The following is a 26,145-nucleotide window of genomic DNA, read 5'->3' as shown; positions in this document are numbered from 1 at the left end:
TTTAAGGGAATTTAAAACAGTACTATGTGTTTTTGTTACAAGCAGATACTTCATTTGTTATGATGATAAATCTAGAGTATAGAAGTATGGCTAACTCTTCTGATACAAGGTCATTTGGAGGAAGTTGGACCAACCAGAATTAAGAACAGAAATTGTGAATTTTAGGCCAAATAAGTAACTCCAAGTCACTGGGGTGGAAAAAGGAACAATTCAATTATTCTGACGAACTAAAACTAATTTGCAGTGTAATTTTTATAAGGATGCAAAATTAGAAATGAAGAATTAAAGCTATATATACTTGTTGGTTTAGGTAAACCTACTCAGAGGTACTTAATTATTTTCAGTCCCACGTATTGGATATAGACTTTAGAAATCGTATCAAAATTTATATAGGTTAGGAAATAAGCATTAATTATACATATTGTAAATAATGTGCTTTATTCTTTGTACTCTGAATATTTCTGATTTTCATCAAAATCTGAAATATCTGTATCTAAAAATAATAGAAGTGTAGGAATAAGAACAAAATTACCTGTGATCTGGGAAATCAATGATAATAATCCTATTTTTGTTTTCTGTCTATACTTAGAATATTTTGCTACACCTATTTAAAGTCAAGGTTAAATAACTGTGGTGATTAAAATCAATTCTATGCGAATAGTTAATAGTCAAATGTATACATCAATTGCATAACAGATGAGATTTAATACCCTGAAATGGCAGTTGGAGAATAGAAAGAAGCCAGATATTTCAAACTGCAGTTAAGAAAACTCAGCCCAGATAAATGTGTGGATAAAATTATTTTTATGTAATATTAAAAATTGCCTAAGAAAAATATGACTTGTGATATTCTTGTTTCTGTAAGGAGTTTCCATTTGAGTTGATGGGACATAATAAGACATGTGGAGGAGATTAGTGATTAAAAAAATTTGGACATTTGGGTTGTATCATTGTATTCAATTAGAGGCACTCAGAACATCAGCTCTCATTTGATTAGTTTTTCAGTCTTCCTTATGATGATATTTTTTATATTTAATCCAGAAAGGTGGTGCAAAGAGGGATGCAAAGAGGGATATTATATAAGTTGTGACAGGGATCCCAGGAGAGTTGGCTAATACCCTTTCATAAGGAAGTGTTATTACAGGTGAACCTGCCCTTCCTCTCGACCTCATTACTTGCTAAGCTTCATAAAGACACTATCCTACTGGGTCACTTTTCTGGAAATGCTTTCTTTAATTTTTAACAAGATGCTGTGATGACAATCTATATCTGTAAAAAGTTGTATAAAAATTCAGTGTATTTCACATGTGAATGTAGTTCACATTAACACTAAGCTAATGAAAATTATTTTTATATCACCTTCTTACCAATTTTAATTTTAATTCTGCCTCTGGTGACTGAGGTGACACATAAAGAGTATTGCCTTATAAATAGATTGACTTTTTTTTCTTCTTAGGATATTATTTTATATATTGAATGTCATAAACTCCTTGTTCCCCGCATTTTTGGCCAGTACCATGCTGGTTTTAATGAGCTACTTTTAAAAATTAACACTTTGTTTTACAGTTCATCCAACATTTTTATTATTATAGGCAGTCTTAGTGATAAATCATAGTAAAAGAGCTTCTAGTTAATAGATAACTAAGATTTTTATAAAGTATTTAGAACTGGGCATTTTGATATTAGTTTTCTTCTTATTCATCCTCATAAATCTCAATCAGTTTCAAACACTAAACATATTAAAATATGGATTACAATACCATTTAAGAATAATTTTTAGTAATTTTGGTGAGAAAGCAAGAATGGTAGGCTTAAATTCTGATTATCTTTAACCATTTGAAAGTATCATTAATTATTGGGTAACTTTTAAAATTTGAGAATATTAAACAATTGTAATATTCTTAAACTGAAGTACTGACAAATTGAAACAGGGCAATGCTTTCATTTCAGCTGTCCTAGTTGCAGAAAAGCTAAAAACACACAAGCATTTATTTCATGTTTCAGTAGGGGAAGCAGATTCCTATTTATTATGAACAATACAGTGATGATATGACTTCCCTACCTCAGCAGCTCTGCTTTCATTTTGTAAGCAATAAAATTCATAAGGGATAAGTGAAAAATAATTGACGAGCATTTTTATTTTTACTGGAGTGTTTGTTATGGCTTTACCATGTAATGTACACTAAAATGTCTGTTCACGTTCAGTGAAAAAAAGATGAGAGCTGAATTTGGGTGTAGTGTACATTCAAGCACTGAATTTGATCCTTCACATAGTAATTGAATGACAGTTGTATTGTGTATCAAATTTATCCTTGCTTTTTAGTTTGTTAGCAAATGGCTTTTACTACAAATGTTTTCAGGGCAGGATAAGACTTAAAAAAAATAGAACCTCTTTTCTCTGGAAGGTGTGTGGGTGTCTGGGATTGGTGGTAGTGTTTTGCACCTTGTAGGAGAATGAGAAAGAGAAGTATTTACAGTTAGGGAAAGAAAACAAAAGGCAGGAGGCTCAAAGGAGGGTTTTCTGACCACTGTCTTTTTGGTAGGAGGAGCAGAGGGTATCTGAAAGGCCTGTTTTTGCCCAGCAGGTATCTATAGGACTCAGAAAGTGGATCTGTGGTGGCCACTGCAGATGTTCTCTCCAGAACAGCGGTTCCCAACATTTCTGGCACCAGGGACCAGTTTTGTGGAAGACAGTTTATTCAGGGGTGTTGGGGGGATGGTTCCAGGATGAAACTGTTCCACCTCAGATGATGAGGTATTAGACTCTCATAAGGAATGTGCAACCTAGATCCCTTGCATGTGCAGTTCACAATAGGGTTTGTGCTCCTATGAGAATCTAATGCTGCTGCTGATCTGATGGGAGGGTGGAGCTCAGGTGGCAATTCTCGCTCACCTGCCGCTCACCTCCTGCTGTACAGCCCAGTTCCTAATAGGCCACAGACCACTTCCAGTCCATGCCCCTGGGAGTTGGGGGACCCCTGCTCTAGCACATAATTTCTAGACACATGTTATATCATTTTCCTATGGCTGTTGTGACAAATGACCACAAACATAGTGCCTTAAAACAACACAGATTTATTATCTTACAGTTCTGGATGTCAGAATTCCAAAATGGGCCTTACTGGGTTAAAACCAAGCTGTCATCAGGGCTGTGTTCCTTCCGGAGGCTCTTAAGCAAGAATTCATATCCATGGTTTTTCCAGTTTCTACAGGCTGCCTGCATTCTTTGGCTTGTGGCCTTTCCATCTTCAAAGCCAGCAAGGGCGGCTCAAGTCTTATTTCCACTGTATCAGTCCCACTCTGGGCCTCCTTCCTCTTTTTCACTCACAAGGACCCTTGTGATTATATTGAGTTCATATGAATAACCCAAGATTCTCTTCCCATCTCAAGGTCAGCTGCTTGGCAACCTTAATTCCCTCTGCAACCGTAATTCCTCTTTGCCATGTTATGTAACATGCTCACAGTTTTTACAATCACGATGTGGACATCTTGGTGGTGGGGTGGGGGCATTATTCTACCTACCACCAGTAACGTAATTTGTTGATCCCTGTGTAGGTTGTACCTCAGTCTGTCTTCTTTCTCTTCAGTTCCCTTTGTTCTCCTCTCTACTCTCCATCCAAATGCTATACTGCCACGTGTGGCCAGATTGGGGCAAAACCCTGTAAGAACATGAGGAATTAATGCACTGGACTAGTGGCTAAGTTGTTGGCTCTTTACATTCTACTTTAATACAGCAAATACGTTTTAGTGCCGGGGATGGAAAAGTGAAAAATATGGACAAACTGCCTGATATCTTGGAGCTTACACTTTGGTGGAAACTGACAAACACAGTAAGTGCAAGGCAGAGAATTAAACCAGGGCACTATGAATGAATGAGTGGCTACTGGAATTGGAACAAGGAGGGTTTCCTGAGATCTGACTGACAGTGTGAAAATGGGGAAAGAACTTTTTAGGCAGAGAGTCTGTGAAGAACAAAGCCATGAGGTAGGAAAGAGTTTTCTAGTGAGGAACAGAATGAAGGTCAGTGGAGCTTGAGTTTAATGTGCAAGGAAAAAGATATGAAATGCAGTTTGAGGGAGGAGTTAAGTGCCAGATCACATCTCTGTGAGTCATGGTAAGGAACTTGGATTGTATATGTGATGGAACAATGTTGGAGAGTTTCTAAGCTGTGGAATTAAACACTTTTTAAATAATCTGTTAAGAGCACTTGGCTATTGTATGGAGGATGATTATGAGATAGCAAGAGTGGAAGAAGAGGGACATTAGTTTGTAGCTGTTTTAACAGCCCATCCAACAGATAATGGTGATGAGACCAAGTTGGGAGTGGAGATAGAAATAAATGAATATATTTGAGATACATTTTAAAAGGAGATTGAATTGAGAAGATTGACAATGGAATGGATACAGAAACTGAGGCCAGGAAGGAAATAAAGATAATTCCCAGATTTTGGGATTGAGAAGTGGTGCCATTTCCTGGGTTGGGGAATCTGGGGGATGAGCAGTTTAGGGTGGGGAACCAACCAGAGTTCTGTTTTGACCATGTTAAGGTTGAGGTGCCTATTGGACATCCAAGGTGAAGTGTCAAGTTAGGCAGTTAGATAGATATATATGTTTTGGGATCTATAAAGAGGTTGAGGCTGAAGATACGTATTAGAGAATCATTGGCACATTGATGGTACTCAAATGAGATTAATCTAGAAAGTGTGTAGATAGAGAAGCTGATCCACAATGCGGCTCTGAGGTGGGCCAATACTTAGAAGTTGAACAGAGGAGGATGGATTGGCCAAGGAGACTGAGGAGAAGCTTCTGATAAAACCAGGAGAGTGAAGACAGACAGACAGACAGACACACACACACACACACACACACACGCACACACACACACACACACCCTGATATCGCTGCATTAAAAGCTGCTAAAAGATCAAGTAAATGAGATAATAAATATTGTCGTAATGATGGTCATTGATAATTTTGACAAGAATTATCTCTTTGGGGTGCTGTTATAGAAGATAGATTAGAAAGAGCTGGGGAAAGTGTGGGGGTGAGGATGAGACCGTGACTCTAGACAGCTAAGCACCAGGTGCCCTGCATTCCAAGATGATGCGCCATCCCATTATTACTTTTCCCAAGAGCCCCCTTTTTCTACCTAGAGAAAAGTTACTTTTATATGATACAGAGGCATTCTGTTACTATACTTGCTGTGTCCAATTAGTTTTAGAGGAAGCAAAATTGCTAAAACTCAAGACGTTTCATGAGCAGTTGAACATTATACTAATGCTCAGTAAAAGGGGACTCAGAACTCTTGAACGTGTGCAGAACTATTATTGGCACACTAAAAAGTTCACAGGTGGGCAGTGTGTGGCAAAAAGGATCACTTACCTGTTGACATTAGTATGTAGTAACACTAAGTTCCTGTTTTTATGAAAATCCTACGTGACACTAAAACTGCTTCTGTGTCTCACTGGGGACAAAACACCTCAGCCCTAGGTGCCACTCACCCTTCATGAGTCGTGGTTAGAATAGCTGATGTTGCTGTAGCGATAACTAGACAACCATGGCACATAATAACGCTGTCATTGTCTAAAGCCACAAATTTACTGTGCAAGTTTAAATTAGTAGTAATAAAGGGAATATGGTAAGGTTTTGAAGTGCTCAAATAATGTTGCCCTTGATAAAAAAGGTAATACTTTTGTAAATTTCTCATGGAAGCCATACTTGCAAGCAGGTGTTTTAAATTTTCAATGTTTTATCTTTGACTTCGTCCATGAAATGTGTCTTCAGTTGCTTTTTACGATGTCATTGACAGAAGGGAAACATATTCTTATATCATTCGGATTCTTTTCCATTGCATTTTGGCCTTGTTGGCAATTCTTTGGCGTCAAATGATTTTAATTTTCTGATTTAAGGCCTAATTTACTTTTAAACATTCACATTGGCCCACGGATCTTGGCCCTGGATGAAGTGTATATACATACAGATTCTATTACAAATAATACTTGCAGACAATGCCAAAAATTTGGTGTTTATATAATGCTTTGTATTGTTAGTTCAGTTTAGAGAACATGTCAAAACCTGTTGTGAGGCTGACATTGTGCTAGGCACAGGACAAAAATTGTGGTCTATGCCTAAAGGAGCTTGTGGTCTAGCAGGGAAGGGGGGCAGAATTGGTAAAAGAAATTGATTAAAGTAAGTGTGATCATGAATGAACGCAGTATGTGGGAGGAAAAAGTAGTGCAGAGGGGCTGAGCACGGTGGCTCATGCCTGTAATCCCAGCAGTTTGGGAGGCTGAGGCAGGTGGATCACCTGAGGCTGGAGTTCGAGACCAGCCTAACCACCATGGAGAAACCCTTGTCTCTACTAAAAATACAAAATTAACCAGGTGTGGTGGCACATGCCTGTAATCCCAGCTACTTGGAAGGCTGAGGCAGGAGAATGGTGTGAACCTGGGAGGTGGAGCTTGCAGTGAGCCGAGATTGCGCCACTGCGCTCCAGCCTGGGCAACAGAGCGAGACTCTGTCTCAAAACAAACAAACAAACAAACAAAAGGTAGCACAGAGGAGGGAGCTGTTGATTCTGTTTTGTTGTGGGGTTACAGGATAAGATCGGAGGAGATTTTCATGAAGACATTGACAGCTGAGTAAGATTTGAGCCATAAGTAAGTCTCCTGATGGGCCACCACCTAGGGACAGGGTAGAAGTGGCAAACTAGACATGGAGGGCATAGGGTGAGACATGAAAAAGCATAGCGGGTCCATGACCTGCAGGTTCTTTGGTCCTAATTGCACATGGGCTGTGACCGAAATCACTCCATTTGATGAAAATGATCTAAATCAAGGTGAAATTGAGGGGATGTCAATGGAGTTGAAGAGTCAGGGTATTCAAGGGTGCAGAGTGGCTCATTACATGGTGTTGAAGTTACTCAGATGGTGACATACGGGGTTGGTCAGATTTCCTTTAAAATGAAGTAGAAGAAGCATTCAAAAAAGAGGCTGGGGATTCTTTTGAATTAATTGTATCAAAATCAGGATGCCCATGAGATACTTTTGGAAGAGAGAGTTTAATACTGAGCAGGGTGGGTGAGGACACATGGGTGTAGGGGGTGCATACAGCAGGAGGGGAATCAACGTGTGAGGAAGAGATTAAACCGGGACTTGTCTTTTGTCTTACATCGAATAAATATTAACTGAGGACTTATTGTGTGCAGTGTACCATGCTTATTCTTGGAAAACAAACTGCTAAGATAGGAAAGGAGCTACAGGGTATGAATGTGGAAGAGTAAGCAGCGCATGTCTCTGCGATGGTCTTTCTCCATGGGATAGTAAACCCTCACCAGTAGCCCTTTCATATTTTCCAGAGTGACTATTATGCAGTAGATCTTAGTGCCTATTTACCCATCAATCTGATGAATAGTATCTATTCATTAAAAATTTCTATTTTGCATTCTTCATTATTGTCCATTAATTAAAGCGTGGTACCACAACATGCAGCTATTTATTATGTTTTCAAGTAACATTTGGTGGCATGAGAAATGCTCATGATACGGTTTTAAAGAAAGAAATGATTTTTAAAATTATATGTACAATAAGGGTGGAGCCAAGATGGCCGAATAGGAACAGCTCCGGTCTCCAGCTCCCAGCCCCAGCGACACAGAAGACTGGTGATTTCTGCATTTCTGCTTGAGGTACCGGTTTCATCTCACTAGGGAGTGCCTAACAGTGGGTGCAGGACAGACTGTGAAGCGCACTGTGCGCGAGCCGAAGCAGGGCGAGGCATTGCCTCACTCGGGAAGTGCAAGGGGTCAGGGAGTTCCCTTTCCTAGTCAAAGAAAGGGGAATCAGACGGCACCTGGAATATCGGGTCAGTCCCATCCTAATACTGCGCTTCTCCAACAGGCCTGGAAAACGGCACACTAGGAGATTGTGTCCCGCACCTGGCTCGGAGGGTCCTATGCCCACGGAGTCTCACTGATTGCTAGCACAGCAGTCTGAGATCAAGCTGCAAGGCGGCAGCGAGGCTGGGGGAGGGGCGCCCGCCATTGCCCAGGCTTGCTTAGGTAAACAAAGCAGCCAGGAAGCTCGAACTGGGTGGAGCCCACCATAGCTCAAGGAGGCCTGCCTGCCTCTGTAGGCTCCACCTCTGGGGGCAGGGCACAGACAAACAAAAACTCAGCAAAGAACCTCCACAGACTTAAATGCCCCTGTCTGACTGACAGCTTTGAAGAGAGTAGTGGTTCTCCCAGCAAGCAGCTGGAGATCTGAGAACAGACAGACTGCCTCCTAAAGTGGGTCCCTCACCCCTGAGCAGCCTAACTGGGAGGCACCCCCCCAGTAGGGACAGACTGACACCTCATTCAACCGGGTACTCCCCTGAGACAAAACTTTCAGAGGAACTATCAGACAGCTGAATTTGTGGTCTCACGAAAATCCGCTGTTCTGCAGCCACCGCTGCTGACACCCAGCCAAACAGGGTCTGGAGTGGACCTCTAGTAAACTCCAACAGACCTGCAGCTGAGGGTCCTTTCTGGTAGAAGGGAAACTAACAAACAGAAAGGACTTCAACACCAAAAACCCATCTGTACATCACCATCACCAAAGACAAAAAGTAGATAAAACCACAAAGATGGGGAAAAAACAGAGCAGAAAAACTGGAAACTCTAAACAACAGAGCACCTCTCCTCCTCCAAAGGAACGCAGTTCCTCACCAGCAACGGAACAAAGCTGGATGGAGGATGACTTTGATGAGTTGAGAGAAGAAGGCTTCAGACGATCAAACTACTCTGAGCTACGAGAGGAAATTCAAAACAATAGCAAAGAAGTTAAAAACTTTGAAAAAAAATTAGAAGGATGGATAACTAGAATAACCAATGGAGAGAAGGGCTTAAAGGAGCTGATGGAGCTGAAAGCCAAGTTTCGAGAACTACGCGAAGATTGCAGAAGCCTCAGTAGCAGATGCGATCAACTGGAAGAAAGGGTATCACTGATGGAAGATGAAATGAATGAAATGAAGAGAGAAGGGAAGTTTAGAGAAAAAAGAATAAAAAGAAATGAACAAAGCCTCCAAGAAATTTGGGACTATGTGAAAAGACCAAACCTACGTCTGATTGGTGTACCTGAAAATGATGGGGAGAATGGAACCAAGTTGGAAAACACTCTGCAAGATATTATCCAGGAGAACTTCCCCAATCTAGCAAGGCAGGCCAGCATTCAGATTCAGGAAATACAGAGAACGCCACAAAGATACTCCTCGAGAAGGGCAACTCCAAGACACATAATTGTCAGATTCACCAAAGTTGAAATGAAGGAAAAAATGTTAAGGGCAGCCAGAGAGAAAGGTCGGGTTACCCACAAAGGGAAGCCCATCAGACTAACAGCTGATCTCTCAGCAGAAACTCTACAAGCCAGAAGAGAGTGGGGGCCGATATTCAACATTCTTAAAGAAAAGAATTTTCAACCCAGAATTTGCTATCCCGCCAAACTAAGCTTCATAAGTGAAGGAGAAATAAAATACTTTACAGACAAGCAAACGCTGAGTGATTTTGTCACCACCAGGCCTGCCCTAAAAGAGCTCCTGAAGGAAGCACTAAACATGGAAAGGAACAACCGGTTCCAGCCACTGCAAAAACATGCCAAATTGTAAAGACCATCGAGGCTAGGAAGAAACTATAGCAACTAACGAGCAAAATAACCAACTAACATCATAATGACAGGATCAGATTCACACATAACAATATTAACGTTAAATGTAAATGGGCTAAATGCTCCAATCAAAAGACACAGACTGGCAAACTGGATAAGGAGTCAGGACCCATCAGTGTGCTGTATTCAGGAAACCCATCTCACGTGCAGAGACACACATAGACTCAAAATAAAGGGATGGAGGAAGATCTATCAAGCAACTGGAAAACAAAAAAAGGCAGGGGTTGCAATCCTAGTCTCTGATAAAATAGACTTTAAACCAACAAAGATCATAAGAGACAAAGAAGGCCATTACATAATGGTAAAGGGATCAATTCAACAAGAAGAGCTAAATATCCTAAATATATATGCACCCAACACAGGAGCACCCAGATTCATAAAGCAAGTCCTCAGTGACCTACAAAGGGACTTAAACTCCCACACAATAATAATGGGAGATTTTAACACCCCACTGTCAGCATTAGACAGATCAACGAGACAGAAAGTTAACAAGGATATCCAGGAATTGAACTCAGCTCTGCACCAAGCAGACCTAATAGACATCTACAGAACTCTCCACCCCAAGTCAACAGAATATACATTTTTTTCAGCACCACACCACACCTATTCCAAAATTGACCACATAGTTGAAAGTAAAGCTCTCCTCAGCAAATGTAAAACAACAGAAATTATAACAAACTGTCTCTCAGACCACAGTGCAATCAAACTAGAACTCAGGATTAAGAAACTCACTCAAAACCGCTCAACTACATGGAAACTGAACAACCTGCTCCTGAATGACTATTGGGTACATAATGAAATGAAGGCAGAAATAAAGATGTTCTTTGAAACCAACGAGAACAAAGACACAACATACCAGAATCTCTGGGACACATTCAAAGCAGTGTGTAGAGGGAAATTTATAGCACTAAATGCCCACAAGAGAAAGCAGGAAAGATCCAAAATTGACACCCTAACATCACAATTAAAAGAACTAGAAAAGCAATAGCAAACACATTCAAAAGCTAGCAGAAGGCTAGAAATAACTAAAATCAGAGCAGAACTGAAGGAAATAGAGACACAAAAAACCCTTCAAAAAATTAATGAATCCAGGAGCTGGTTTTTTGAAAAGATCAACAAAATTGATGGACCGCTAGCAAGACTAATAAAGAAGAAAAGAGAGAAGAATCAAATAGATGCAATAAAAAACGAAAAAGGGGATATCACCACCGATCCCACAGAAATACAATCTACCATCAGAGAATACTACAAACACCTCTATGCAAATAAGCTAGAAAATCTAGAAGAAATGGATAAATTCCTCGACAAATACACCCTCCCAAGACTAAACCAGGAAGAAGTTGAATCTCTGAATAGACCAATAACAGCTTCTGAAATTGTGGCAATAATCAATAGCTTACCAACCAAAAAGAGTCCAGGACCTGATGGATTCACAGCTGAATTCTACCAGAGGTACAAGGAGGAACTGGTACCATTCCTTCTGAAAGTATTCCAATCAATAGAAAAAGAGGGAATCCTCCCTAACACATTTTATGAAGCCAGCATCATCCTGATACCAAAACCTGGCAGAGACATAACCAAAAAAGAGAATTTCAGACCAATATCCTTAATGAACATTGATGCAAAAATCCTCAATAAAATACTGGCAAACCGAATCCAGCAGCACATCAAAAAGCTTATCCACCATGATCAAGTGGGCTTCATCCCTGGGATGCAAGGCTGGTTCAACATACGCAAATCAATAAATGTAATCCAGCATATAAACAGAACCAAAGACAAAAACCACATGATTATCTCAATAGATGCAGAAAAGGCCTTTGACAAAATTCAACATCTCTTCATGCTAAAAACTCTCAATAAATTAGGTATTGATGGGACGTATCTCAAAATAATAAGAGCTATCTATGACAAACCCACAGCCAATATCATACTGAATGGGCAAAAACTGGAAGCATTCCCTCTGAAAACTGGCACAAGACAGGGATGCCCTCTCTCACCGCTCCTTTTCAACATAGTGCTGGAAGTTCTGGCCAGAGCAATCAGGCAGGAGAAGGAAATAAAGGGTATTCAATTAGGAAAAGAGGAAGTCAAATTGTCCCTGTTTGCAGATGACATGATTGTATATCTAGAAAACCCCATTGTCTCAGCCCGAAATCTCCTTAAGCTGATTAGCAACTTCAGCAAAGTCTCAGGATACAAAATTAATGTACAAAAATCACAAGCATTCTTGTACACCAATAACAGACAAACAGAGAGCCAAATCATGAGCGAACTCCCATTCACAATTGCTTCAAAGAGAATAAAATACCTAGGAATCCAACTTACAAGGGATGTGAAGGACCTCTTCAAGGAGAACTACAAACCACTGCTCAATGAAATCAAAGAGGATACAAACAAATGGAAGAACATTCCATGCTCATGGGTTGGAAGAATCAATATCGTGAAAATGGCCATACTGCCCAAGGTAATTTATAGATTCAATGCCATCCCCATCAAGCTACCAATGACTTTCTTCACAGAATTGGAAAAAACTACTTTAAAGTTCATATGGAACCAAAAAAGAGCCCGTATCGCCAAGTCAATCCTAAGCCAAAAGAACAAAGCTGGAGGCATCACGCTACCTGACTTCAAACTATACTACAAGGCTACAGTAACCAAAACAGCACGGTACTGGTACCACAACAGAGACATAGATCAATGGAACAGAACAGAGCCCTCAGAAATGATGCCGCATAGCTACAACTATCTGATCTTTGACAAACCTGACAAAAACAAGAAATGGGGAAAGGATTCCCTATTTAATAAATGGTGCTGGGAAAACTGGCTAGCCATATGTAGAAAGCTGCAACTGGATCCCTTCCTTACACCTTATACAAAAATTAATTCAAGATGGATTAAAGACTTATATGTTAGACCTAAAACCATTAAAATCCTACAAGAAAACCTAGGCAATACCATTCAGGACATAGGCGTGGGCAAGGACTTCATGTCTAAAACACCAAAAGCAATGGCAACAAAAGCCAAAATCGACAAATGGGATCTCATTAAACTAAAGAGCTTCTGCACAGCAAAAGAAACTATCATCAGAGTGAACAGGCAACCTACAGAATGGGAGAAAATTTTTGCAACTTACTCATCTGACAAAGGGCTAATATCCAGAATCTACAATGAACTCAAACAAATTTACAAGAAAAATACAAACAACCCCATCAAAAAGTGGGCAGAGGACATGAACAGACACTTCTCAAAAGAAGACATTTATGCAGCCGAAAAACACATGAAGAAATGCTCATCATCACTGGCCATCAGAGAAATGCAAATCAAAACCACAGTGAGATACCATCTTACACCAGTTAGAATGGCCATCATTAAAAAATCAGGAAACAACAGGTGCTGGAGAGGATGTGGAGAAATAGGAACACTTTTACACTGTTGGTGGGACTGTAAACTAGTTCAACCATTGTGGAAGTCAGTGTGGCGATTCCTCAGGGATCTCGAACTAGAAATACCATTTGACCCAGCCATCCCATTACTGGGTATATACCCAAAGGACTATAAATCATGCTGCTATAAAGACACATGCACACGTATGTTTATTGCGGCACTATTCACAATAGCAAAGAGTTGGAACCAACCCAAATGTCCAACAACGATAGACTGGATTAAGAAAATGTGGCACATATACACCATGGAATACTATGCAGCCATAAAAAATGATGAGTTCGTGTCCTTTGTAGGGACATGGATGAAACTGGAAAACATCATTCTCAGTAAACTATCGCAAGGACAAAAAACCAAACACCGCATGTTCTCACTCATAGGTGGGAATTGAACAATGAGAACTCATGGACACAGGAAGGGGAACATCACACTCCGGGGACTGTTGTGGGGTGGGGGGAGGGGGGAGGGACAGCATTAGGAGATACACCTAATGCTAAAGGACGAGTTAATGGGTGCAGGAAATCAACATGGCACATGGATACATATGTAACAAACCTGCACATTGTCACATTGTGCACATGTACCCTAAAACCCTAAAGTATAATAAAAAAGAAAAAAAAAATTATATGTACAATAAGATCCCAGTTTTATGAGTGTGCGTGTGTGTGTGTGTGTGTGTGTGAGAGAGAGAGACAGAGAAAGAGATGGAGTGAGGGAGGGAAGGAAAGAGTTGTCAAAATATTAGTGATGGCTGTCTCTGGGTCATGAGATTAAACATATTTATATTTTCATCTTCCAAGTTTTCTAAAATGCATATAAACAATTTATAATCAAAAATGCTATTTAAAATATTTTTTCTCTAAAAATTAATATTCTGCCTTTAATTTTATATAACATTTATGGTAAAAATGAAAATTCTAGTAGGCCTATCACAAAGGCCTTTCTAGCTGTTCTGCCTTTTTTTGATCACTGTTTATTCTTACGAATTCCTTTCTGATCTTCATTTCTTGCTCTGTGCTGTTAATGGCAATGACTTAAACATTTTGGTTCACTGAAAAACACATCCTCCCCCCCACACCTGAGGCAACCATTTAAAAAAAGTATTTGTATTCTCTCTTTGTGTCACTGTGCACAGCGTTGAGCTTTGCTGATTTGTCTCTTTGCTGTTTATATCCTTATGGTTGTCATTTTCCATTCCAGTGCCTTTTCAATTTTATTTTATTTGTTGTTATCGATTGTATTCTTCTTTTCTGGTAAAATGCTTATTCTAAAACACATCCGCAAACCATTCATAGCTCCGCTTGGATACAGTTAAACATTTCATTGAATGTGAGTATTAAGACTGTATTCCTTTGGTATCTATAGGCCTCCCTTTGTAGTCTCTTCATAAACAAGTGCAACATTTGGACACAAAATGTCATCCAAAAAGTCATGTTCATAGGTCATAACTGTAGTCTACTGAGTTTAGCATCTGACTATGATGGTTATTTTTCAAGGTAATTTCAGAAGGTAGAAATGAATGTCAAACATACCTATTTTTCTTCACTCTTTCCCTCCCTTCCTCTTTCCTTCCTTCCTTCTTTCCTTCATTCCTTCCTCACTGGGCTGTATATTTTCAGCTTCCATAATACTCTGTCATCGCCCTTCCTCATCATTCACCTTATTGGAGGTATGTTTATCTCTGTCTCTTCATTGGACTGGAAGCAACTCGAGAGAACAGTCCACATCTCATTCATATCTTAGGCTGTCTCCTGGGTTCACATCATGCCTTGCATATAATTGGTCCTCAACAAGTGTAAAAATATATTTTACATTTAATTAAGAGTGATTTCATAGCTTTAGCAATATGAAAGATTATTATATAAAATAGGTTAAATATGCTCTGGGAAACAAGCTTCCATTAGAGAAATAAAGGGGGTTTTAAGACAAAAGATAAAAATATATTTTCTAGACTGTAGGGGTAATCAAATATTGTAATAGATTACCAGAGAAGGAGGTAAAATTTCCATCCCTGGAGAGCCTTAAAAATTGGACAGAGAAAACATCTGTGAGAATGGCCAAAGCACTAAACCTGTCCTGAGGCAAGTAGATAGACAGAATGACAAATGGTTCTGCGATTCTTTGATTACTTGGCCTGAAGAAGAGAAGGCTGAAGGGAGACATTAAAACTACTTCAAATATGAAAAACAGCTATTATTGCTTTCCAGAGGAAAGCAAGTTGAAGGAGCTTAACCTAAAGTCAGAGATTGAGTTTACATTTTATAGTTAAGGATTTAAAGTCATAGGTTGTGAAAATCTTGTGGAGATCTGCAAAATAAATGATATTGATTTTTTGGTGAGATATGGAAAGTCAACTCTATGATTCGGCTGCAGTAAAAACATTTTTTTACAATACTCTGAATAGAGAGAATTATTCCAATACGTTATATTGAATGCATAGCATTCTCTTGGGAAAGGTAAATTTCTAAAAGTAGTATTTTAAAGCACCAAGCATTTTCACTGTTTTGTGGATAGGAGGGAGAACTGGGATGATAGTTGTGAATTTCTTCTCATCTCAATGCCTGTTCAAAGGGCTACATTAGTACATCAGTAGCCAAAGGGTGAACAGGAGCTTCGACAGAGCCTTACCCTGCTGGGTCAGCCTTGTTTTGACCACTGATTGTTTTCTCAATGAAAATGTGGAGCAACTGGGGGTGGCATGGTGGTTGGGGGCGGGGGGTGCACAAAAATACTATCAACTAAAAAGGGAACCCAAATGTCTATTAAAAATAAACATTTGATTGTAATTTCAGCATTCAGCCACATGATGTCACAATTGGATTTTGATTTTCACTGTGTGTTTGTCTCAATAGATGAAGGCATTTTCAAAGCTGGAACAGAGAGGTCTGAAACACGGGGGGCAGCAGAAGTCCAAGAAGATGAAGATACTCAGGTTGAGGTTCCAGTGGATCAGGTAATCTCCATGCCTTAAAAAATATGTATAAGCCAATTATACTGTTTTTTTTTTCCAAGTTTTGTGTTATCTCCTACATATTGTTCTCATACCTGTATGAATTAAACCCTCTAAGGTACTATGTGGCTAATCAACTTTAAAAATATAACAAAACACCCATTCTTTCTCCTAGTATTCCTGTGAAGAATAGCCGTTTAGACCAAGTCTTTTTAAATACAGAAAATGGTATATCCCTAATAAAGAGCATTGAAGAGCAAGATGGGATGGGATTAGGTATGAGATAAAGAGTGATAAAGTTTGATACAAAAAAGAGTTTTGGTTTGGGATTTTCATCTGGAAAAAAAGTCCTTGCCCACTTAGAAAAGCATTTTTTAAAATTAAATACTTTAAGTTCTGGCATACATGTGCAGAACGTGCAGGTTTGTGACATAGGTATACACGTGCCATGGTGGTTTGCTGCACCCATTAACCTGTCATTTACATTAGGCATTTCTCCTAATGCTGTCCCTCCCCGAGCCCCCCCAGCCCCCAACAGGCCCCAGTGTATGATGTTGGCCTCCCTGTGTCCATGTGTTTTCATTGTTCAACTCCCACTTATGAGTGAGAATGTGCAGTGTTTAGTTTTCTGTTCCTGTGTTAGTTTGCTGAGAATGATGGTTTCCAGCTTCATTCATGTCCCTGCAAAAGACATGAACTCATCCTTTTTTATGGCTGCATAGGATTCCATGGTGTATATATGTTCCATATTTTGTTTATCCAGTCTATCATTGATGGGCATTTGGGTTGGTTCCAAGTCTTTGCTATTGTGAATAGTGCTGCAGTACACATAAGTGTGCATGTGTCTTTATAGTAGATTGATTTACTATCCTTCGGGTATATACCCAGTAATGAGATTGCTGGGTCAAATGGTATTTCTGGTTCTAGATCCTTGAGGTATCGCCACACTGTCTTCCACAATGTTGAACTAATTTACACTCCCACCAACAGTGTAAAAGCGTTCCTATTTCTCCACATCCTCTCCAACATCTGTTGTTTCCTGACTTATTAATGATAGCCATTCTAAGTGGCATGAGTTGATATCTCATTGTAGTTTTGATTTACATTTCTCTAATGACCAGTGATGATGAGCTTTTTTTCATATGTTTGTTGGCAGCATAAATGTCTTCTTTTGAGAAGTGTCTGCTCATATCCTTTGCCCACTTTTTGATGGGGTTTGTTTTTTACTTGTAAATTTTTTTAAGTTCCTTGTAGATTCTGGATTATTAGCCCTGTCAGATGAATAGATTGCAAAAATCTTCTCCCATTCTGTAGGTTGCCTGTTGACTCTGATGTTAGTTTCTTTTGCTGTGCAGAAGCTCTTTAGTTTAATTAGATCCCATTTGTCGATTTTGGCTTTTGTTGCCATTGCTTTTGGTGTTTTATTCATATGAAGTCTTTCCCCATGCCTATGTGCTGAATAGTATTGTCTAGGTTTTCTTCTAGGGTTTTTATGGTTTTAGGTCTTACATTTAAGTCTTTAATCCATCTTGAGTTAATTTTTGTGTAAGATGTAAGAAAGGGGTCCAGTTCCAGTTTTCTGCATGTGGCTAGCCAGTTTTCCCAACATCAGTTATTACATAGGGAATCCTTTCCCCATTGCTTGTTTTTGTCAGGTTTGTCAAAGATCAGATGGTTGTAGATGTGTGATGTTATTTCTGAGGACTCTGTTCTGGTCAATTGGTCTATATATCTGTTTTGGTGTCAGTATCATGCTGTTTTGGTTACTGTAGCCTTGTAGTATAGTTTGAAGTCAGGTAGCATGATGCCTCCAGCTTTGTTCTTTTGGCTTGGAATTGTCTTGGCTTTATGGGCTCTTTTTTGGTCCCATATGAGCTTTAAAGTAGTTTTTTCCAATTCTGTGAAGAAAGTCAATTGTAGCTTGATGGGGATAGTATTGAATCTATACCTTACTTTGGGCAGTATGGCCATTTTCACAATATGGATTCTTCTATCCACAAGAATGGAATGTTTTTGCATTTGTCTGTGTCCTCTCTTATTTGCTTGGGCAGTAGTTTGTCCTTCCCCTTGAAGAGGTCCTTCACATCCCATGTAAGTTGTATTCCTAGGTATTTTATTCTCTTTGTAGCAATTGTGAATGGGAGTTCACTCATGATTTGGCTCTCTGTTTGTCTATTACTGGTGTACAGGAATGCTTGTGATTTTTGCACACTAATTTTGTATCCTGAGACCTTGTTCAAGTTACTTATCAGCTTAAGGAGATTTTGGGCTGAGATCATGGGGTTTTCTAAATATACAATCATGTCATCCACAAAGAGAGACAATTTGACTTCCTCTCTTCCTATTTCTATTTGAATACCCTTTCTTTCTCTTGCCTGATTGCCCTGGCCAGAACTTCTAATAGTATGTTAAATAGGAGTGATGAGAGAGGGCATCCTTGACTTGTGCTGGTTTTCAAAGGGAATGCTTCCAGCTTTTGCCCATTCAGTGTGATATTGGCTGTGGGTTTGTCATAAATAGCTCTAATTATTTTGAGATATATTCCATCAATACCTCGTTTATTGAGAATTTTTAGCATGAAGGTTGCTGAATTTTATCGAAGGCCTTTTCTGCATCTATTGAGATAATCATGTGGTTTTTGTCATTGGTTCTGTTTATGTGATGGATTACGTTTATTGGTTTGTGTATGTTGAACCAGGCTTACATCCCAGGGATGAAGCCAACTTGATCGTGGCTGATAAGCTTTTTGATGTGCTGCTGGATCCAGTTTGCCAGTATTTTATTGAGGATTTTGGCATCAATGTTCATCAGGCACATTGGCCTGAAATGTTCTTTTTCTGTTGTGTCTCTGCCAGGTTTTGGTATCAGGATGATGCTGGCCTCATAAAATGAATTAGAGAGGAGTCCCTCTTTTTCTATTCTTTGGAATAGTTTCAGAAGGAATGGTACCAGCTCCTCTTTGTACGTCTGGTAGAATTCAGCTGTGAATCTGTCTGGTTCTGGGCTTTTTTTGGTTGGTAGGCTATTACTGCCTCAATTTCAGAATTGGTTATCAGTCTATTCAGGGATTCGACTTCTTCCTGGTTTAGTCTTGGGAGGGTGTATGTGTCCAGGAATTTATCCATTTCTTCTAGATTTTCTAGTTTATTTGCATAGAGGTGTTTATAGTATTCTCTGATGGTAGTTTGTATTTCTGTGGGATCAGTGGTTATCTCCCCATTATCAATTTTTATTGCGTCTATTTGATTCTTCTCTCTTCTTTATTAGTCTGGCTAGTGGTCTATTTTGTTAATCTTTTCAAAAAACCAGCTCCTGGATGCATTGATTTTTTGAAGGGTTTTTTGTGTCTCTATCTCCTTCAGTTCTGCTCTGATCTTAGTTATTTCTTCTACTAGCTTTTGAATTTGTTTGCTCTTGCTTCTCTAGTTGTTTTGTGATGTTAGGATGTCGATTTTAAATCTTTCCTGCTTTCTCTTGTGGGCATTTAGTGCTATAAATTTCCCTCTAAACACTGCTTTAGAAGTGTCTCAGAGATTCTGGTACATTGTGTCTTTGTTCTCACTGGTTTCAAATTGCTTATTTATTTCTGCCTTCATTTCATTATGTACCCAGTAGTCATTCAGGAGCAGGTTGTTCAGTTTCCATGTAGTTGTGTGGTTTGTCGTGAATTTCTTAATTCTGAGTTCTAATTTGATTGTACTGTTGGTGAGAGACTGTTTATTATGATTTCCGTTCTTTTGCATTTGCTGAGGAGTGTTTTACTTCCAATTAAGTGGTCAATTTTAGAATAAGTATGATGTGGTGCTGAGAAGAATGGATATTCTGTTGATTTGGGGTGGTGGGTTCTGTTGATGTCTATTAGGTACAGTTGGTTCAGAACTGAGTTCAAATCCTGAATATCCTTGTTAATTTTCTGTCTCGTTGATCTGTCTTATATTGATAGCAGGGTGTTAAAATCTCCCACTATTTTTGTGTGGGAGTCTAAGTCCTTTTGTAGGTCTCTAAGAACTTGCTTTATGAATCTTAGTGCTCCTGTATTAGGTGCATATGTATTTAGGGTAGTTAGCTCTTCTTGTTGAATTGATCCCTTTGCCATTATGTAATGGCCTTCTTTGTCTTTTCTTTGTTGGCTTAAAGTCTATTTTAGCAGAGACTAGGATTGCAACCTCTGCTTTTTCTTTTTTTTCTTTTTTTTTTTTTTTTGCTTTCTGCTTGCTTGGTAAATATTCCTCCATCCCTTTGTTTTGAGCCTATGTTTGTCTTTGCACATGAGATGAGTCTCCTGAATACAGCACACTGATTGGTCTTGACTCTTTATCCAATTGGCAGTCTGTGTCTTTTAATTGGGGCATTTAGCCCATTTACATTTAAGGTTAATATTGTTATGTGTGAATTTGATCCTGTCATTATGATGCTAGATGGTCATTTTGCCCATTAGTTGATGCAGTTTCTTCTTAGTGTCGATGGTCTTTACAATTTGATATGTTTTTCAGTGGCTGGTACTGGTTTTTCTTTCCCATATTTAGTGCTTCCTTCAGGAGCTCTTGTAAGGCAGGCCTGGTGGTGACAAAATCTCTCAGCATTTACTTGCCTGTAAAGGATTTTATTTCTCCTTCGCTTATGAAGCTTAGTTTGGCTGGATATGAAAATCTGGGTTGAAAATTCTTTTCTTTAAGAATGTTGAATATTGGCCCCCACTCTCTTCTGGCTTGTAGGGTTTCTGCTGAGAGATCCACTGCTGGTCTGATGGGCTTCCCATTGTGGATCACCCCACCTTTCTCTCTGGCTGCCGTTAACATTTTTTCCTTCATTTCAACGTTGGTGAATCTGACGATTTATGTGTCTTGGGTTTGCTCTTCTCGAGGAGTAGCTTTGTGGCGTTCTCTGTATTTCCTGAATTTGAATGTTGGCCTGTCTTGCTAGGTTGGGGAAGTTCTCCTGGACAATATCCTGAAGACTGTTTTCTAACTTGGTTTCATTCTCCCTGTCACTTTTAGGGACCCCAATCAATTGTAGGTTTGGTCTTTTCCACATAGTCCCATATTTCTGGAGGCTTTGTTCCTTTTCATTATTTTTTCTCTAATCTTGTCTTCACACTTTATTTCAGTAAGTTGATCTTCAATCTCTGATATCCTTTTCTTCCACTCGATCAATTCAGCTATTGATACTTGTGTATGTTTCACGAAGTTCTTTTGCTGCATTTTTCAGCTCCGTCAGGTCATTTATGTTCTTCTCTAAACTGGTTATTCTAGTTAGCAATTCCTCTAACCTTTTTTCAAGGTTCTTAGCTTCCTTGCATTGGGTTAGAACACACTCCTTTAGCTCGGGGAAGTTTGTTATTACCCACCTTCTGAAGCCTACTTCTGTCAGTTCATCAAACTCATTCTCTGTCCAGTTTTGTTCCCTTGCTGGTGAGGAGTTGTGATCCTTTGGAGGAGAAAAGGCTTTCTGGCTTTTGGAATTTTCAGCCTTTTTTACTGGTTTATTGTCATCTTTGTGGATTTATCTACCTTTGGTCTTTGGTGTTGCTGACCTTCTGATGGGGTTTTTGTGTGGATGTCCTTTTTGTTGGTGTTGACCTTATTCCTTTCTGTTTGTTAGTTTTCCTTCTAGCAGGCCCCTCTGCTGCAGGTGTGCTGGAGATTGCTGGAGGTCCACCCCAGACTCTTTTTGCCTGGGTATCACCAGCAGAGGCTGCAGAACAGCAAAGATTGCTGCCTGTTCCTTCCTCTGGAAGCTTTGTCCCAGAGGGGTAACCGCCAGATGCCAGCCAGAGCTCTCCTGTGTGAGGTGTCTGTCAACCCCTGCTGTGAGTTGTCTCCCAATCAGGAGGCACGGGGGTCAGGGACCCACTTCAGGAGGCAGTCTGTCCCTTAGCAGAGCTTGAGCACTGTTCTGGGAGATCCACTGCTCTCTTCAGAGCCAACAAGCAGGAATGTTTAAGTCTGCTGAAGTTGTGCCCACATCCACTGCTTTCCCCAGGTGCTCTGTCCCAGGGAGATGCTAGTTTTATCTATAAGTCCCTAACTGGGGCTGCTGCCTCTCTTTCCAAGATGCCCTGCCCAGAGAGGAGGAATCTAGAGAGACAGTCTGGCTACAGTGGCTTTGAGGAGCTGCAGTGGGCTCCACCCAGTTCGAACTTCCCCGTGGCTTTGTTTACACTGTGAGGCAAAAACCACCTACTCGAGCCTTAGTAATGGCGGACATCCCTCCCCCCACCAAGCTTGAGTGTCCCAGGTTGACTTCAGACTGCTGTGCTGGCAGTGAGAATTTCAAGCCAGTAGATCTTATCTTGCTGGGCTCCATGGGGGTGGGATCCACTGAGCTAGACCACTTGGCTCCCTGGCTTTAGCCCCATTTCCAGGCGAGTGGATGGTTCATACTCACTGGCGTTCCAGGCACCACTGGGGTATTAAAAAAAACTGCAGCTAGCTCGGTGTCTGCCCAAATGGCTGCCCAGTTTTGTGCTTGAAACCCAGGGCCTTGGTGTTGTAGGCACCTGAGGGAATCTCCTGGTCTGCGGGTTGCAAAGACTGTGGGAAAAATGTAGCATCTGGACTGGAATGCACCATTCCTCATGGCACAGTCCCTCAGGGCTTCCCTTGGCTAGGGGAGGGAGTTCCCCAACCCCTTGTGCTTCCCGAGTGAGGCAGCGCCCCACCCTGCTTCAGCTCACCTTCTGTGGGCTGTGCCCACTGTCTAACCAGTCCCAATGAGATGAGCCGGGTACCTCAGTTGGGAATGCAGAAATCACTGGCTTTCTGTGTTGATCTCACTGGGAGCTGCAAACCGGAGCTGTTCCTATTTGGCCATCTTCAGAAAAGCATTTTTTTTTAAAATGCCATTATATTCTTGCCTTTAGGGTCCTTGAAATTGTTTTGGTTGGAATTTGTTTTTCATAAAGGAATTGCCTGTATAAATGTAAGTCAAATATTTGCTATGTGTGTATTGATTTTCTTTCTCAGGCCAGTAGAACACTGTACTCCTAGGATTTGGTTGTGTATGTGAGTATATACATACTCACATGTGCTAATAGAAGGGGCTAAGTAGTGTTAATTTTCTCTAAATGATGGAAGAAATAAAAGTCATCTATGCTTCTTAATATAATACATCAAGCTTCCTTACAATTCTAAGTGGAGGATTGGAGTTTAGGTGAGGAGGGGGAAATGATGATCCCAGACTCGGGAAAGGGGAGAAGTCACTAGGAACTGCCACTTGTCCTCCGACTACTGTATGATATTTTTTTTCTAAAAGCAGATTTCACCATCTGACAAATTCCACAGATGATCTTCTCAATTGTATTTGCCTTAACAGTGCAGCAGTGAAATTGCTGCTTGATGATTCCACAGGCATTTTCTGCAAGTGTCGCCTTCCTGATGAAAAGCCTAACGTGGTAAAAATCACGCAGATTTCAAAAATCCAATTTATTATCCAGGATTAGCTATAACTAATAATTTTTCATAAACTCCAGTTATAGGTATTTCTTCCTGAGGGAAAGTGAAACTTTAAGTCTTCTGCAAAGCCATAATTAAATAGTATATTTTAAGACAAAGAAGAGTGATCATCATGTATATACAACACCTGATAGCTGCAGAAACCAAGACTAATTTATATTCCAAAGTCGAAATGTCAAATATTAAGAGAAAATCATAGCCTTATTAGCAAAAGAGAAATCTCTCCGTTAATCACTTATTTAACAACTTGCAAATCTGTGAGAGATATTTCTTTACTTTGACGTTTGATGATCCTCAGGAAGGGGAGTTGGGAGGGAAAATTGTTATCTTATAAGCTCGAATAGCCTTGGATGCATGTCTGCAAGGCTTGATTTCTTATTTAACTTGTAAGTGCTAGCTTATCAAAATGCAGGTATGCAGGAGATACTGAGAAACAGATTGGTAAAAGCTGGGCGATATCAACAAATTGGTATGTGCTTGAAGAAGCTAAAGCCAGGTAACCAAAGATTAGAATTACTTTCTTCTTGGACTCTCTTGGTCATAACATCGGGATTGTCTAGTTTATTTGTTCGATACGAGGTGCTTATGAAGTCAGGTTACAGCCATTCTCTATGGTCTGCTGACGTTTACATCCTAAGCAGCTATACTATAAATATGGAAAACTAAAAGTGTGGAGAAATTTGTTGAAAGCCCATTAGTTTCATTATAGTAAGACCAACTCTGCAACAGCCCACGATGGTGATCTGCATTAAACAGTAGCTACCATTGATTAAGTACCTACTGAGTGCCAGGCACTGGACTAGGGATTTTTATTTCTCTCATTTAATTGTGAAAACAACCCTGTAAGATAGGTCTTATTGGAGCTGGGTGTGGTAGCTCATGCCTGTAATCCCAGCATTCTGGGAGGCTGAGGTGGTCTGGATAACCTAAAGTCAGGAGTGTTCAAGACCAGCCTGGCCAACACGGTGAAACCTGGTCTCTACTGAAAATACAAAAAATTAACCAGGTGTGGTGATGGGCACCTGTAATTCTAGGTAATCAGGAGGCTGAGGCATGAGAACTGCTTGAATCTGGGATGTGGAGGTTGCGGTGAGCAGAGATCGTGCCACCTCACTCTAGCCTGGGTGACACAGCGAGACTCCGTCTCAAAAAAGAAACCGGATAAGTCTTATCAGTCTTATTCTATCTACCTACTTACCTATCTACCTATCTATAAATACACAAAGGAAGTGAGCTCGTGAGGTGAAATTACTTGCTCAAGGCTGTACCACGTTAATTAGAGGAAATGGGACTTAAATTCAGTCTATCCAACTTAAAGGTAGACGAGTGATCTGAGGAGAGAGTATTGCATAAAAAAAAAAGAGCAAGCCAATTATTAACCCAGAAGGGAAAAAAAAATACTAATTAAGAAAGGAAATATAGTCATGGTATACTACTTGTCTTAGCTAGAAAAGATACTTAAATACACTCTCTCTAAGGCCATTAGCTAGTTAATGTCTTTGGACTGTTTTCCTGTCATCTAAATGATCTGTGTTAAAATTTTAGTCAGAGGGCCATGAAGAAGGAAGTTGTACGTGCCTGTGTGTGTGTGTATGTCTATATGTAAGTATCATGTGCAAATTGGCCAAGTTATTTATCCATTCCTGAGAAGCAGATTAAGTTTTAGAAGTCAGTGTCAAAGCTTTCATTGGGAGGCAATTCTCCATGGGTCTGTTGTGATTCTGCCCATCTTGTGAGCAGAGGCACTGCTGGCCTTTGTTCTGGACCATCTCTTCAGGGATGTTTGTATAGTGAATGGCCTTGGAAGACAGAGTCATTTCTTCCGGAACAATCATTCTCAACTTGTGGTGATTTTGCCTCCAAAGGGATATATGGTGATTTCTGGGACCACTTTTGGTGTAATAACTGGGGGAGTGCTATGGGCATCTAGAGGGTGGTGGCCAGGGCTGCTCCTAATTATCTTGTAATGCACATGACAGTCTTCACAACAAAAAATTCTGCACCCCAGAATGTCAATAGAGCTGAGACTGGGAAACTCTGCTCTGGGGCAAAGGCCAGGTTTCTTTATTGTCCAGTATAATAAAGACAATGTCTCCCTATGGTGCATAGGTCAGGCAAGTTTACTGCCCATTGTAAAAGACTTAATTCAATTGACTTGTACACTTAAGAGTGGTTAAAATGGTAAATTTTATGTAATGTATATTTTACTATAATAACAATATTTGAAAAAAAAGTTTGAGTTCCCTAAGCTTGAGGTTCTTCTCCTAAAATGCAAACTAATGTGTGCATACCTAGCCCCCTTCTCATTATGGGAATTGGGACTTGGGTGCAAATGCTATTTTGGCTACTGCTATTGTGTGAGCAATAAAGTCTTTTGTCACTGACTCAGTAGTCTCATGTTTCCTGCCAGCACCCATGAAACTGTGGCATGCTAACTTGTCTCTTGCTAGCAGGGTACAACTTCAGACCTTTCATAGTCCTTGATAGCCTCTCCTGGTACCATCTAGCATGCGTGTTTGTGTGTGCACATACAGGTGTATTTGCATGTGTATGTTACGCATTGTGGACTAATTCCAGCTAAGAAAGAGTCTGAGCTCTGCCC

The 26,145-nt window shown here is 40.0% G+C and overlaps 1 protein-coding gene across 2 annotated transcripts in view; it reads left to right on the top strand.

Annotated features, from left to right (window-relative positions):
* Positions 1-26,145, top strand: part of DCDC2 (doublecortin domain containing 2) — a 225,126-nt gene that overhangs the window by 176,888 nt on the left and 22,093 nt on the right. For both annotated transcript variants that reach the window (XM_032141125.2, XM_032141124.2), the window contains exon 9: positions 15,992-16,092. In XM_032141125.2, coding sequence (XP_031997016.1) covers positions 15,992-16,092 — 101 coding nt within the window. The remainder of the gene's footprint in view (positions 1-15,991; positions 16,093-26,145) is intronic.

Source organism: Hylobates moloch, unplaced genomic scaffold (assembly GCF_009828535.3).
Source record: "Hylobates moloch isolate HMO894 unplaced genomic scaffold, HMol_V3 SCAFFOLD_20, whole genome shotgun sequence".
In the NCBI taxonomy this organism is placed as follows: domain Eukaryota; kingdom Metazoa; phylum Chordata; class Mammalia; order Primates; family Hylobatidae; genus Hylobates; species Hylobates moloch.
Note: the sequence above shows the minus strand (reverse complement) of the source record. Positions and strands in the feature narration are given on the sequence as shown.